This window comes from Podarcis vaucheri, assembly GCF_965113315.1.
Source record: "Podarcis vaucheri genome assembly, chromosome: 2".
In the NCBI taxonomy this organism is placed as follows: domain Eukaryota; kingdom Metazoa; phylum Chordata; class Lepidosauria; order Squamata; family Lacertidae; genus Podarcis; species Podarcis vaucheri.
The window spans coordinates 14,905,513-14,920,374 of record NC_138760.1 but is presented as its reverse complement, the minus strand read 5'-3'; the positions used below and the strand labels follow the sequence as shown (position 1 = coordinate 14,920,374).

Sequence of the window (14,862 nt, the reverse complement as noted above, 5' to 3'; positions counted from 1 at the left end):
ACATGACACCAGAAAGCAATTCCGTGGACATGAATCCCTGGTCAAGATCCAAAGAGACCTGTGTATGTACACAAAGGTCGCTCTGTGTGTGCAGAAAGAAACAGCTGTTTTTACCTTTTGGCTGCAGCTCCTGTCGACTCCCTGAATGCTACTTCAGGAGAGGTTTTTTGGGGGGTAGGACCGTGATAGAAAAGCCACCTCAGCTGCCAATATGTCAGATGTGGACCACCTGTCTCTAAGGACCATCTTCTATCCTTGATCTGGGTGGCATTCAGGGTTTTAAAGACACAGAACACACACACCCCTCCCCATTTTCTCTCTCTCACACACACTTATAACAGGCACCTCCTGCCATCCCCAAATATCTGTAGGGCACCAACCCCTCAGCGTGTCACACTCACATCAACGTGAAGCCAGATCTTGTGCCTTGCACACACTTCCGCAATCTCAGCCACGGGGTCGAAGGCTCCCAGGACGGTGGTGCCACAGGTGGCGTTGACAAAGAAGGGGAATGCCCTCTGGAAAAGAAGAACATCAAGAGCACGCATTGGCAGACGGGAAGTATAGCTGGCGCAGTCTTTGCCAATCTGGTGCCCTCTGGACATTTTGGACTACAACTTCCATCAGCCCCAGCCAGAGCAGTCTGGGTTGGCTAGAGCTGATTTCCTGCGAACATTGCGAGGATGTTGTGTCTCCCAACGAGCCACATCCCCACCATAGCTGTCAACTTACAGATTTGAAAATAAGGGACCAGCAGCTTCGAAAATAAGGGATCAGCAGCCAAAATAAGGGCTTTTGCGAGCACAGGTATGTTCAACTTCTGAGCCCCTCCGAGGCAAAGGCAGAAAGCCCAGCCAGCAGCCAAACGAAGCCTCAAGCGGTGGTTCCCGCAGCACAGCAACCCGGCAAAGGGGATGCAGCAAGGAAAACCACCGTCACCTCTCCGCTGGGAAGCGCTGAGCAAAGGCGAGTCCCCAGGCAACGTGGCCAATTTGATCGGCACAAGGCATGCAAGCTCCATCCCCCAGTCGTTCTTAGACTCCTTAGTGGGTGAGCAACGCAGCCGAGCAACACACAGTTGGAGCCTCCCTCCTTCCTGGCCGGCAGGGAGGGAAGGAGAGGAGCTGCTTCCTTTGAAACTCGGGAAATTTAAGGGACATCATCAATAAGGGACAGCAGCGGGACACGGTGCTGGGATAAGGGACTGTCCCGCCAAATAAGGGACGCTTGACAGCTATGATCCCCCCCCCACTCACTCTATGTCTCTCTCTGATCATGTTTGGTAAAACAAACACAAGGCATCATTGCATTCAGGGCTGACCCACCCTGAGCAAGCAGTAGCCAGACAATGAAGACGCTTAACACTATGCTGTCCTATCGCAACATTACTGAGAGCTCAGGGCAGCAGAGCACGTGCTCCCCTATAATACAGCTCTCCAGGTGTTGTCAAATTCCAAGTCCCTTCATCTCTGGCATCAGCCATGCTGAGTGGGGCGGAAGGGAGTTGAGAGTCCAGCGACCTCCAAAGGGGCACAGGTTAGCCACCCCTGTTAACAACAACAACAACAATTTATCATTTATACTCCGCCCATCTGGCTGGGTTTCCCCAGCCACTCTGGGCTGCTCCCAACAGAATATTAAAACAGCAAACATTAAAAACTCCCCTAAACAGGGTTGCCTTCAGATGTCTTCTAAAAGTCAGAGAGTTGTTTATTTCCTTGACATCTGAAATATACTTGGAGTTGAGTGTGGATTTCATGCTCTTTATTCAGCTCAGAGTAGTGAGGAATGGAAGTTCCCCCAATATGTCTGCTTTATACACATTATTTACACAATGGGTCCCACGTGATTGGCTAGTTCTGGGATTCTCCTGTAGGCCAATCAGGTTGCGGATTCACTTCCACCTGGAGTTGGATCAGACTGCTGCCCTCTGGATCCTATTGTTCTAGGACCGATCAGACTGCTGCAATTTGGATCCTATTCAACTCAGTACATAACAACATCTGATGGGAGGGTGTTCCACAGGGCAGGAGCCACTACCGAGAAGGCCTTGTTCCCTGTAATCTCACTTCTTGCAGTGAGGGAACCGCCAAAAGGCCCTTGGAGCTGGACCTCCGTGTCTGGGCTGAACGATGGGGGTGGAGAAGCTCCTTCGGGTGTAAGTAGACAAGTCCTCAGAAACAGAGTGGAAAGGAAGGTAGTGGGAAGGAAAATGTCCTGTGCTCTCAGTTCTGCCCTCTTCACCGTCCAGAGAAAACCTACCTCAGATTTGGCCTGGTTGATCTTTTTCTCCAGATCAGCAGGGATCATTTTTCCCCTGAAGGAGAAAGAAAGCAGTGGCAGAAGTGAGCCTTCAGACAATCCACCTCTAGAACCAACCTCTGCAAGGAGCAGAATCGTGTGGTGCATGTTTGCCCTGGGATGTGCTGTTTCAGGCTGCAGCAGGTATAGAATCTCGCGGTCAAACGCCTCCCTGTTTCAAAATTCCCTGTGCACACAGAAAACTAGTGCCTTTGCGCCCAGGAAAGATGTTAAATTATTTTTGTGTGTCACAACTGCTGCTCGTATTTTGTTAGCTAAAAAGTGGAAAACCCAAGAATTACCAACAGGTGAAGAATGGCAGGTGAAGATGATGGATTTTTCAGAGCTAGCTGACCTAACTGAAAGAGTCTGCGAGCAGAAGGAGGAGGAGTATCAGGAAGAGTGGAATAAATTTAATGATTACTTAGTTAAATTTGCTATGTTGAACTAACTGAAAACAGCTTTCAGATACTTAATGGGCTTAGGATTTTATTTATGTTAAGTGATGAATTAATATGTTTAATTCCATAAGGTGAAGATCTGTTAATGTTTAAGTTAAATTTCATAAAAATTGGGATTTGGAAAACCGTTAAAAGGACATGCAATGAAATTCAATCAAGGGGAAGCGAAGCAGCCACTTAACAAAGTTAATAACTGTAATTTTCAATAAGACTATGATTTTTGTTTGTTTGTTTTGTGTGTTTGTTTGTTTATAATATTGTGAAAACTAATAAAATTTTTGAGAAACTAGTGCCTTTGTGGGAAGGAGTTCTAGGCTAGCCCTCTCTATGAAGCATTGCTTTTCCACGTCCGGGAAGATATTTTTCCTAAGGGAAGGCCCTGAGAGAAAGATACCCTACCTGCAATCCGAAATGGCAAAATCCACATATACCTGTTCCACATTAGCTTGTGCAGATCAACCACTCAAGGATGATCCATTCAACCTCTTGGGAGGCCTGTTTTAAATCTCTGCCAACTTTGTTTCAAAGGCAAAGTGCAAAGTGACACAGTGGCCTAAGGGCTTCTTCATGCAACTCTTAGGCCCTGCGTTAAGGCACTACCTTAACCTTTTCAGAACTTTTGGTCATTGGAAAGAATTTGAGGGAAACATCTTTTCCGCCTTGAGGACTAGAAACAAAAATAAATCTTTGGTTTTCAGGGCGCTAAATTCTATCCCCCATTATCAGCTCCTATGTTAGCTGCGAAATCACTGTGTACCTGTCTACGGGGTTATAATTTTCTATTAAGTATTGGGGAAGGGGGAGGGAATCTGGAAACAATAGAAAAAGAAAAACACAGATAAGCAATGGTATCTCTGTCCTTGGGTATTTCCCAGGGGAGGCATCTGTTAAAGGTACATTTGGTAGGTAAGTATTATGTCTCAGGGCAAATTATTTTATTAGATGGTCCACTGGCAGTGCCAGGAGACCAGGGCCAGGTCAAGTCTCACAAGGGTTTCCGATGGAAGCTCTTACTTTTCATCAACAGCAACAAGGTAGATGTTGTCTGTGCCAATTCCCAGGAAAGCCGCTCCCTTCTGGATGGAGTAATGGCACTGGAAGAGAAGCCAGAAAAAGAGGGAATTAGAGGAGGAGGATGATGATGATGATGATGATGATGATGATGATAATTTATACTCCACCCATCTGGCCGGGCTTCCCCAGCCACTCTGGGCGGCTTCCAAAAAAAATTAAAATACTGCAATACATCAAACATTAAAAGCTTCCCTAAACAGGGCTGCCTTCAGATATCTGGTGGGAGGGCGTTCCATAGGGCGGGCGCCACTACCGAGAAGGACCTCTGCCTGGTTCCCTGTAACTTGGCTTCTTGCAGAGAGGGAACCGCCGGAAGGCCCTCAGTGCTGGACCTCAGTGTCCGGGTAGAACAATGGGGGTGGAGATGCTCCTTAAGATATACTGGACCGAGGCCGTTTAGGGCTTTCAAGGTCAGCACCAACACTTTGAATTGTGCTCAGAAACGTACTGGGAGCCAATGTAGGTATTTCAAGACCGGTATCATATGGTCCCGGCAGCCGCTCCCAGTCACCAGTCTAGCTGCCGCATTCTGGATTAGTTGTAGTTTCTGGGTCACCTTCAAAGGTAGCCCCAGGTAGAGCACATTGCAGTAGTCCAAGCAGGAGATAACCAGAGCATGCACCACTCTGGCGAGACAGTCTGCGGGCAGATAGGGTCTCAGCTTGCATACCAGATGGAGCTGGTAAACAGCTGCCCTGGACACAGATTTGACCTTGGATACTAGCAGAGGCTGGTCCATTTGGGGCTAATAAGACACTGGCCCACCAACCATAGCCTATTCTCGGCAAACACCCATCTGTGGGTCTTCTAACAACCAGCCCACTGGGTGGCACTGCCTATCAGCTCCCACCTCTGCAGTCTCAGTTTTGCCCTTATAGAACTTAGCAGGGAGGGAGATGGTGACAAACCTAGAATTGGTTGGCTCTGCGTGTCATGGGCTCTCTGGCGCCACCTCCTGTTGGCCTCCTGGCTTCTGCCCTAGCAGCACCAATGGGCATCAGCCACCATGGACTGATACCTCCCTTGGAAGCTGTCTAATACAGTGGTACCTCAGGTTACATATGCTTCAGGTTACAGACGCTTCCAGTTACAGACTCCGCTAACCCATAAATATTACCTCGGGTTAAGAACTTTGCTTCAGGATGAGAACAGAAATTGTGCAGCAGCGGCACGGCGGCAGTGGGAGGCCCCATTAGCTAAAGTGGTGCTTCAGGTTAAGAACAGTTTCAGGTTAAGAACAGACCTCAAGAACAAATACAGTTCTTAACCTGAGGTACCACTGTACATGGATAGGCAAACTAAGGCCCGGGGGCAGGATCCGGCCGAATCGCCTTCTAAATTTGGCCTGTGGACGGTCCGAGAATCAGCGTGTTTTTACAGGAGTAGAATGTGTCCTTTTATTTAAAATGCATCTCTGGGTTATTTGTGAGGCATAGGAATTCGTTCACCCCCCCCCCCAATATATAGTCCAGCTCACTGCAAGGTCTGAGGGAAAGTGGACCGGCCCCCTGCTGAAAAAGTTTGCTGACCCCTGGTCTAATACAATTTGATCATTTGGGGTCCATTTGAAGTAATTTCCCTTAGCTCCATGCAGCTCCCCCCCCCCGAATAATTATTTAATGTTATTGATTAATACATTCCGTTGAGAGTGCTTTTTTTTAGAAAACTCAACAACAGGCAATCAATGGATTTTATCAACAAACACAAGCACAATTAAGCTAGGGTGGCACATCACCGGAAAACAGGCCACGCTATAGGACAAACGAGGACACCACGTATTAGCATAAAGCTTGCATATGGTATAAATAGATACAAATATGGAAATGACTGCTATGATACTCAAGGCAGCTAGAAATCCTTAAAACGCCACATGCAAATATCAGCAAAATACTCAACAATATATTGTAAGTTCAAAATGGGCAACAGCATGGAAAACGAGCGAGGTCCCAACTGAAGAAGAATGGCAAGTTAAACTGATGGAATATGCACAGATTGCAGACTTAACATATAGAATAAGAGAATAAGAAGAACATACAGTGGTGCCTCGCAAGACGAAATTAATCCGTTCCACGAGTCTCTTCGTCTTGCGGTTTTTTCGTCTTGCGAAGCACGGCTATTAGCGGCTTAGCGGCTATTAACGGCTTAGCGGCTTTACGAAAAAGGAAACAAACTCGCAAGAACTCGCAAGACGTTTCGTCTTGCGAAGCAAGCCCATAGGGAAATTCGTCTTGCGGAACGACTCAAAAAAACGGAAAACTCTTTCGTCTTGCACGTTTTTCGTCTTGCGAGGCATTCGTCTTGCGAGGTACCACTGTAGGTTTAAAGAAGATTGGGAAATGTTTATTGATTATATGGGGGGGGGGGAATTGTGCACACCTGAAAACATGGGCAGCATTAAGATAAATCAAACAGTGTAAATAAATTTTGATGGATGTAATAATGGCATACAGTGGTACCTCGGGTTACATACGCTTCAGGTCACAGACTCCGCTAACCCAGAAATACTACCTCGAGTTGAGAACTTTGCTTCAGGATGAGAACAGAAATTGTGCTCCGGCAGCACGGCGGCAGCGGGAGGCCCCATTAGCTAAAGTGGTGCTTCAGGTTAAGAACAGTTTCAGGTTAAGAACAGACCTCCGGAACAAATTAAGTACTTAACCCGAGGTACCACTGTAAAGTGGTACCTTGGTTTACAACCATAATCCGTTCCGGAGGTCTGTTTGTAAACCAAAACAGGTTGTAACCCAAGGCGCACTTTCGCCAATGGGGCCTCCAAATTTTTTTTGTTCATAATCAAAAAAGAAATAAATGGGTTGTCATCCAAAAAAAGGTTGCAAACCGGGACACACACTTCTGGGTTTGACGTGTTTGTAATCCAAAGCGTATGCAAACCAAGGTACTGAATGGTTTAAAATATGCAGGGATTTTTGTTGTGCAAAATGAACCATGGAGAGAGAAGAAGGGAAGTCATTGATCCTTTAAGATTGTTTAAATGAATACTCTAAAATGTAAAACAGAAAATCTAATAATAATAATAAGAAGAAGAATTTATTATTTGTACCCCGCCCATCTGGCTGCGTTTCCCCAGCCACTCTGGGCGGCTTCCATAGAAACCAAAAATACACTAAAATATAAATATAAAATATAAATATAAAAATTATAGGGCAGGGGAAAGAAGTAGGGGAACAGCTGGCCGCATTACAAGGCTCCTTCTTGACAACTTGAGCCTGTCTCTGCTCTCCCAGTGTAGCCCCAGCAGCCAAAGCCATGTGTGAGGTTAAGCAGCCCTTGAGTGCGTGCAGATATTGGCCCGTCCCAGAAATCCAATTAAATAATTTATTCAAAAAAAGTATATGGTAAAGAGGAAGCAGCAGGGGAGAGTGAAACCACTAGTAAGCAACTCAGAATTGAAATAAAACATTATACTAGAATATTGGTTTAATTCTTCACTAATCCAAACTTAACATTAACACTGGGATTTCTCAACCCTTCTGCTAGACAGACTTAATCAGTAACTTGGCTTCTTCACTTATAGGTGATGCAGGGCTGGGTAATCTTAAAATAATAGCCTGAGGATAGCATAACTGTAGCAAAGGCCCTACAACTGAGAAACTGTACAGCAGTCGTCCCCCTGTTCCACTTCCAAGGAGACCTCAGGTTTGAGGTCTGGGCAAGGCTGAAGCCACAGTCACAACACCCACACATATGCACCAGTGCTGGAATTGTTCTTGTCTGGGATAATACAGAAGCTGTGTATACATTTGGAGAAGTGGTGGCTACCCATAACCAGTGCTAGTAACTCAGACACATAAACTAGGCATCAAATGGCTAGTTTATACATCAAACCTAGGCATTAAACCTAGGTTATGGTTGCTACAACAGAATGTCTATTTGTCAGAGGCAGATAGGTAGCCGTGTTGGTCTGCCATAGTCAAAATAAAAAAATTCCTTCCAGTAGCACCTTAAAGACCAACTAAGTTAGTTCTTGGTATGAGCTTTTGTTATATTTTTTTATTTGTCAGAGGGTTGGACTAGACCCTCCAGGGTTGCTTCCAATGCTACAATTTTATGATTCTATGACCTCAACTACATTGCTTGACTCTTGCTTTCTCAAACAACCATTCACTTGTCCTAGTATGCAAGAAATGAGAAGCACACAGAGTGGAAATGGGAATGGCATTAACTATGGACTAAGGCAGGGTTTTTGAAACTGTGGTCTGTGAGTTTAATAATAATAATAATAATAATAATAATAATAATAATAATAATAATAATAATATTTATTATTTATACCCCACCCATCTGGCTGGGTTTCCCCAGCCACTCTGGGCGGCTCACAATCAAATATTAAAAACACAATACAGCATTAAACATTTAAAACTTCCCTAAACAGGGCTGTCTTCAGATGTCTTTTAAAAATAGAGTTGTTGTTTATTTCCTTGACATCTGATGGGGGTTCCACAGGGCGGGTGCCATTACCAAGAAGGCCCTCTGCTTGGTTCCCTGTAACCTCACTTCTCGCAGCGAGGGAACCGCCAGAAGGCCCTCAGCACTGGATCTCAGTGTCTGGGCTGAACAATGGGGGGTGGAGACACTCCTTCAGGTATCCTGGGCCGAGGCCGTTTAGCACGTTAAAGATCAGCACCAACACTTTGAATTGTGCCCAGAAACGTACTGGGAGCCAATGCAGGTCTCTCAGGACCGGTGTTACAGTGGTGCCTCACAAGACAAAAATAATCCGTTCCGCGAGTCTCTTCGTCTAGCAGTTTTTTCGTCTTGCGAAGCAACCCTATCAGCGGATTAGCGCTATTAGCGGTTTAGTGGATTAGAGGCTATTAAAGGCTTAGCGGCTTAGCGGCTAAAAGGCTATTAGTGGCTTAGAAAAAGGGGGGGAGCAGAAAAAAATCGGAACACTCGCAAGACGTTTTCGTCTTGCGAAGCAAGCCCATAGGGAAATTCGTCTTGCGAAGCAGCTCAAAAATGGAAAACCCTTTCGTCTAGCGGGTTTTCCGTCTTGCGAGGCATTCGTCTTGCGGGGCACCACTGTATATGGTCCCGGCAGCCGCTCCCAGTCACCAGTCTAGCTGCCACATTCTGAATTAATTGCAGTTTCCGAGTCACCTTCAAAGGTAGCCCCACGTAGAGTGCATTGCAGTGGTCCAAGCAGGAGATAACTAGAGCATGCACCACTCTGGCAAGACAATCTACGGGCCGGTAGGTTCTCAGCCTGTGTACCAGATGGAACTGGTAAACAGCTGCCCTGGACACAGAATTGACCTGCGCCTTCATGGACAGCCGTGAGTCCAAAACGACTGCCCGGCTGCGCACCTGGTCCTTCAGGGGCACAGTTACCCCATTCAAGACCAGGGAGTCCTCCCTTCATTTGAGTGGACTCAGGAAAGGCTGCAGCACAGTCAAATATCAGGCAGCAAACAGACAGACAAACAAACAACTCAGGAGAATAGCATACCTCCTGCGAAGTGAACACTGCCAGTTTTGGTATTGCCCAGTTACCCTTCTGCTTGCAGTCTGGGAAGCGGTGGTATCGTGCCACGTTCATAGCATACATGTTGGAGATTGAGCCTCCTGCAAAAAAAGAGCCCAGAGAGATCATGGTCTAAGGTTATTTATTTCTATTTCTATGCTATTTAATGCACTCATAGCCAGGTATATGTGTATGCCGTAATTCTGTAGGAACACAGCAGAGATGCAGAATATATCATCGGGTGCAGATTTCAGCTTCCATTAAAACAAACCAACAAAAAAACCCAAGGGAGCAAGTTCCTATCCTTCACGGCTGTGAAGGTTAAAAATGGACAATGGCTTCTAAAATCTCAGAAGCCAGAGGAGGAATGAAAGAAGATTTCCAGTGGACAGGGAAGCGGTGAAACACTTGACCGGTTGCTTAGCCATCCTCATTACCAGCAAAACCAGAATAAAATATGCATGTTGTCAGGGGTTCAGGAGCAGAGACGCAGAGAAGGGAGGAAGCAGAGAGCGAGGGGGAGGAATCCGAAGGGAAAATGAGTGATGATGACGACCCGAGATCTCCAAGCCTAAGCAGTGAGTCAGAGGACTCCCAAAAGGGAGCCCCAGTGAGCAGAGCAAGGGGGGGATCCGGGGGGACACCCCAGGAGGAAGGGAACAGAGGAGATTCAGAGAGCAGCAGCTGGAAGTCGGGACCCACGCTCATAACTGAGGGCGGCAGCAGCTGGAAGTCGGGACCCACGCTCAAGACTGAGAGCAGCAGGGAGGAAGGTAGCCAGGCATCGGGTTCCGGAGGCTGTCAGCAGGAGGGAGGGCACGAGTCAGGGGTGGTCACGCCCTCCTCAGAGAGCGAGGCAACGGTTAAGAGGAAAGTAGAGAGTTGGGCGCGCGCGCCAAGTTCAAATGCAGCGGAAGCTGGAGCAGTAAGCAGCCCGGAGAGTGAGCCAGGTCCTAAAGCCCGCCGCAAGGAGGCAGAAGGATCAGGGGGGTCAGCGTCAGAGGAGAGTGGAAGGGAGGAGGCCCAGGGGGGCAGAAGGACCCAGAGACGTAGGGAGAGGCGAAGGAGGTGGAGCAAGGCTAGGGTATTAAGCTGGTGTGCAAGAGGCGGGGACTCAGACGGGTCTTCGCCGACCTAGGGCAGAAGGTGTAGAGCTGCACGCTGCAGTTCGGAAATGAAACCTGTAACTTAATAAAGACTCTTATAAAGTGAACGCTGGCGGACTTGGTCCTATGTGAGCTGGGACTGGGTGGCAGCTCTGACACATGTAGTAAAGAATCCATGCAAAGTCAGAAGCAGCAGAGAAGAAAAAGCATGAAGATTGCCTGTTTTCACCTATAAATGGCAATTATAATGTCAAATATCAAGGTTAGTATGGGATTCCTAAAGCGAAACTCCAAGTTGTTTTCGGTGCAACAAGTTGCAGACCAGAGATAAATGTATAAAATACGTGACATAATGAAAATATATGATACTTACCGAAGGGGAGGAAGGAAGTCCAAAGTTCAACAGAGCTAATGTTATGTATGAGATGTATTAATACAGCGAATGTATTGGAATGTATGTTTGATGAAAGTTGGGAAAAAACAAGTTGCAGACCAGAGGCAGCCATAGCCATCATGGTGTCCTCTAGATGTTATTTGACTACAATTCCCATCACTTCAGACCATTGTCCAGGTGGGCTTAAATCTGCTTCAAGTGGACAATATACAGCCCTCTGTAAAGGTACTGCTGCAGATTTGACCTAGAACACACAGAAAGGAATATCACTCACCAGGACTGAAGAGCCCATCCCCTTCCTCCCAGCCAATCAGCTCCCGCAGCTTCTTCAAAACCACCTCCTCCATCAATACAAACACAGGGGCGATCTCATATGTGTACCTAGAACACAAGGCGAGATGACGTTTTGGTCCAAGTCAGATACCTGCAATTGTAAGTCATATGTAGGTATCGGGGAGTTTCACCTAGGAAAGATACTTAGGAAGTAAAGAGTGGTCGGCGAATGGTTGGAGGGACATTGGCAGGCCTATCAGGAATCCAAGGAATTATACTGTACTAATAGATGAGAACTTCTGAATTTTTTTTTATTAAAATGAAAAAACAAAAACAAAAGAAAGTAAAATGGTTCACAAAATGACCTGGGCATAGTTCTACCACTGAACTATTCTGACAATCTCATTCCGCAGGGATAGATACCATATTTTTTACTCTATAAGACTCACTTTTTCCCTCCTAAAAATGTGTGTGTGTCTTATGGAGTGTGGGAAATGTGTGTGTGTCTTATGGAGCGAATGCAGGCTGCGCAGTTATCCCAGAAGCCAGAACAGCAAGAGGGATTGCTGCTTTCACTGTGCAGCGATCCCTCTTGCAGTTCTGGCTTCTGAGATTCAGAATATTTTTTTTCTTGTTTTCCTCCTCCAAAAACTAGGTGCGTCTTGTGGTCTGATGCGTCTTATAGAGCAAAAAATACAGTGATTACACTATAAACAGACATGCTCTCGGAAGTATGGAGGAAGCACTCCATTTCCCCAGATACAAAAACTCTGAATTTTGAGTGCTCTGAAAACGCCATGCCTCCACAACAGAGCCCAACAGTGCAATCCCATGCATGTTTACCTGCTCGTAAGTCCTACTGACTCCCCCTGAAAAGTGTGTGGCATTTAAGTAATGCAGCGTGCAGAATATACGTAACAAACTACCAGATACGAGGAACTGCATGGGTGCTGACAGCCAACATCTATCTCTTTAGCTTGGCGGGGTGGGGGAGGGCAAGTATGATGTCCTGTCCTGTGACATCACCACCTTAGGGCTTACTTAGGGCTGCTCTGGCTTAATAGTTGCTCCTTGCCATGGATGCGAATATGTGAATACAACTGCGTCATGTTTCTACCCCACAACGTTGCGTTATCAGAAATATGTAGTTTGCCCGCATCACAGGAGGTGGCTCACTTACAAAACTGCTATGCTCACTTCCTTCCAGGATCAAGGATGGAATTAGTGAGGGGGGAAGAAGAAGAAGAAGAAGAAGAGTTTGGATTTGATATCCCGCCTTTAAGGAGTCTCAAAGCGGCTAACAATCTCGTTTCCCTTCCTCCCCCACAACAAACACTCTGTGAGGTGAGTGGGGCTGAGAGACTTCAGAGAAGTGTGACTAGCCCAAGGTCACCCAGCAGCTGCATGTGGAGGAGCGGGGAAGCGAACCCGGTTCACCAGATTACGAGTCCACCGCTTTCAACCACTACACCGCGCTGGGGAGGGGCTTTTGTGACGATATTCACTGCTACAGAGTACCATGAACCTCTTTTTTTGCTGCCCATGGCAGCCATTTTGTGCAGATACCCATGGCCCTTCTAGTCATATACGAACACAGGCACCTCAATTTTTTTAACCCCCCAAAAGCACTAGATAGAGATACAGATACAGTGGTACCTCAGAAGTCGAACGGAATCCATTTCGGAAGTCCGTTCGACTTCCAAAACATTGAGAGACCAAGGCAAGGCTTCCGACTGGCTGCAGGAAGCTCCTGCAGCCAATCGGAAACTGCAGAAGCCACGTCAGAAGTTCAGGTTCCAAAGAACATTCGCGAACTGGAACACTCACTTCCAGGTTTGTGGCGTTCGGGAGCCAAAACGTTCGACTCGCAAGGTGTTCAGGATCCAAGGTACGACTGTATATAGAAAGGGATAAGGATAGAAATATATACATAAAAAGACATGTATTTCAGAGTTGAAAGCTCTCTGGGGATAAAGATTGTATGTACACTAAGACCACTTTTGCCTCTGGTAAAGAGTTCTGCATTTCAAGAACCTGCAAACCCTGTTTGATCGCAGAGGACAAAAGAAATATGTGGGTAGACCCTAGGAAGCAACGCCCTAATCTACTCAATCTAACCATTTACAGCTCTTTTTAAAACTATAATCCATACTGAGCCCAAGAGAGCCACTGCAACCTATTTTAATGCCATGATTTCATCACAAAAGTGCAAACACATACTGGCTGGTGTTGAGCATCTCTGTGATCAGCCGTCCGGCCAAAGCATGGGGATCAAGTCCTGAAAACAACTGGTTGAAAAACCGCGGGTGACCTGAGAAAGAAAGAGAAAGAGAGTGTGTAGTTATGCTGAACTCAAGCTACTTTGGATCAGTCTGCAGCACAATCACATCATACGAAATACAATTCTCTTTTTGGAAGTGGTGTGTGGGGAACACTCTCTTTTACACAGGGCATGAATGAAATGTACAGCAGGAAGGCATTAGGGCCGGGCAATATCTGGTTTTCAACATCGTGATATATCACCAGCTAAACATCGCGATATACTGATATATTGCAATGTCTGAAATAAGGGTGGAGCTATGTAGAAGCATTGGCTGGCTTCACAGTTTTCCCCCGCATCGTGATTTTTGCACACACATTTTTGCCAGGTCAAAAATTATGAAACTGATATCATGGACTTCAAACCGGTTTTGGACGATCTATCACCCAACCCTAGAAAACGCTTGTTTTCTGAAGCACTTATTACAGTGGTACCTCAGGTTAAGAACTTAATTCATTCTGGAGACCCGTTCTTAACCTGAAACTGTTCTTAACCTGAAGCACCACTTTAGCTAATGGGGCCTCCTGCTGCTGCTGCGCTGCCGGAGCATGATTTCTGTTCTCAACCTGAGATAAATTTCTTAACCCGAGGTACTATTTCTGCGTTAGCGGAGTCTGTAACCTGAAGAGTCTGTAACCTGAAGCGTCTGTAACCCGGGGTACCACTGTACTTTGCCTCTCATCTTGGGAACGCTGCTGTCTCTGTTTGCTGAAAAGATGCCAGAACGTGCTGTTTCCTTTAAGACATATTTACATAACCAGAGATATTTGTCTTGAATTCTGATCTCATGTGTAGAAGGACAGCGAATTCCAGAGTGTTATAGCCACACACCCTTGGCTCACAATTTTCATCGCCTTTGGGCTACTGTGCATATATAGGCTATATTAAATCCACGTGTCTTTACATTGGAGGCAATAGCCAGCTTTGTTATCAGGTCACTTAACATGAGAAGCATCCCGTTTTGCTGCTTCAGGCCATGGAAACAAGACCTAACCGGATCAGGAACTACATATTACTCCACATGCAGGAAGTACACTATTTCACAAACGAGACGCTGGTGCCAGGCACTCACATGTCTTCACGCTGTATCTGATAACATCCCGGCAGCGGTCCAGCAATCTCTCCTGCGGCTCCCCTCCATCTTTTAGATCCAGGTCCAGGATTTGCTGCAGCTCTTCAGGTTCCTTCCAATCACACACCTGACAAGGAAGGAAACAGCTTGGCCAGTTCGTATTGAAAAGTTCAGGCGGCATTCACATAAATGCTTGAAAGCCAAATGACATAGTGCCATCCTCATGTTATGCCAGTAATTAAGAATTGGATAAATACACCTGTAATAGGTATGAGTTACTCGTGCGTAAACTGGTGCCTTTCTCGGTTAATTTGCCTTGTTAAACCTTTCTGACTGCACAGCCCCTTCTCATCGTGGCTGCCTCAGTCACTGGCAG

At 46.3% G+C, this 14,862-nt stretch overlaps 1 protein-coding gene across 4 annotated transcripts in view; it reads right to left on the bottom strand.

Annotated features, from left to right (window-relative positions):
• The window catches only part of CSAD (cysteine sulfinic acid decarboxylase), a 44,863-nt gene that overhangs the window by 16,298 nt on the left and 13,703 nt on the right, over positions 1-14,862 (bottom strand). For 3 of the 4 annotated variants that reach the window (XM_082212603.1, XM_082212604.1, XM_082212602.1), the window contains exons 3-9: positions 14,487-14,613; positions 13,315-13,405; positions 11,096-11,202; positions 9,307-9,422; positions 3,777-3,856; positions 2,263-2,317; positions 402-518 (exon numbers count right to left, since the gene is read on the bottom strand). In XM_082212603.1, coding sequence (XP_082068729.1) covers positions 402-518; positions 2,263-2,317; positions 3,777-3,856; positions 9,307-9,422; positions 11,096-11,202; positions 13,315-13,405; positions 14,487-14,613 — 693 coding nt within the window. Of the gene's footprint in view, positions 1-401; positions 519-2,262; positions 2,318-3,776; positions 3,857-9,306; positions 9,423-11,095; positions 11,203-12,921; positions 12,989-13,314; positions 13,406-14,486; positions 14,614-14,862 lie in introns of those variants that run through there. The other variant, XM_082212605.1, reaches the window with a different exon arrangement.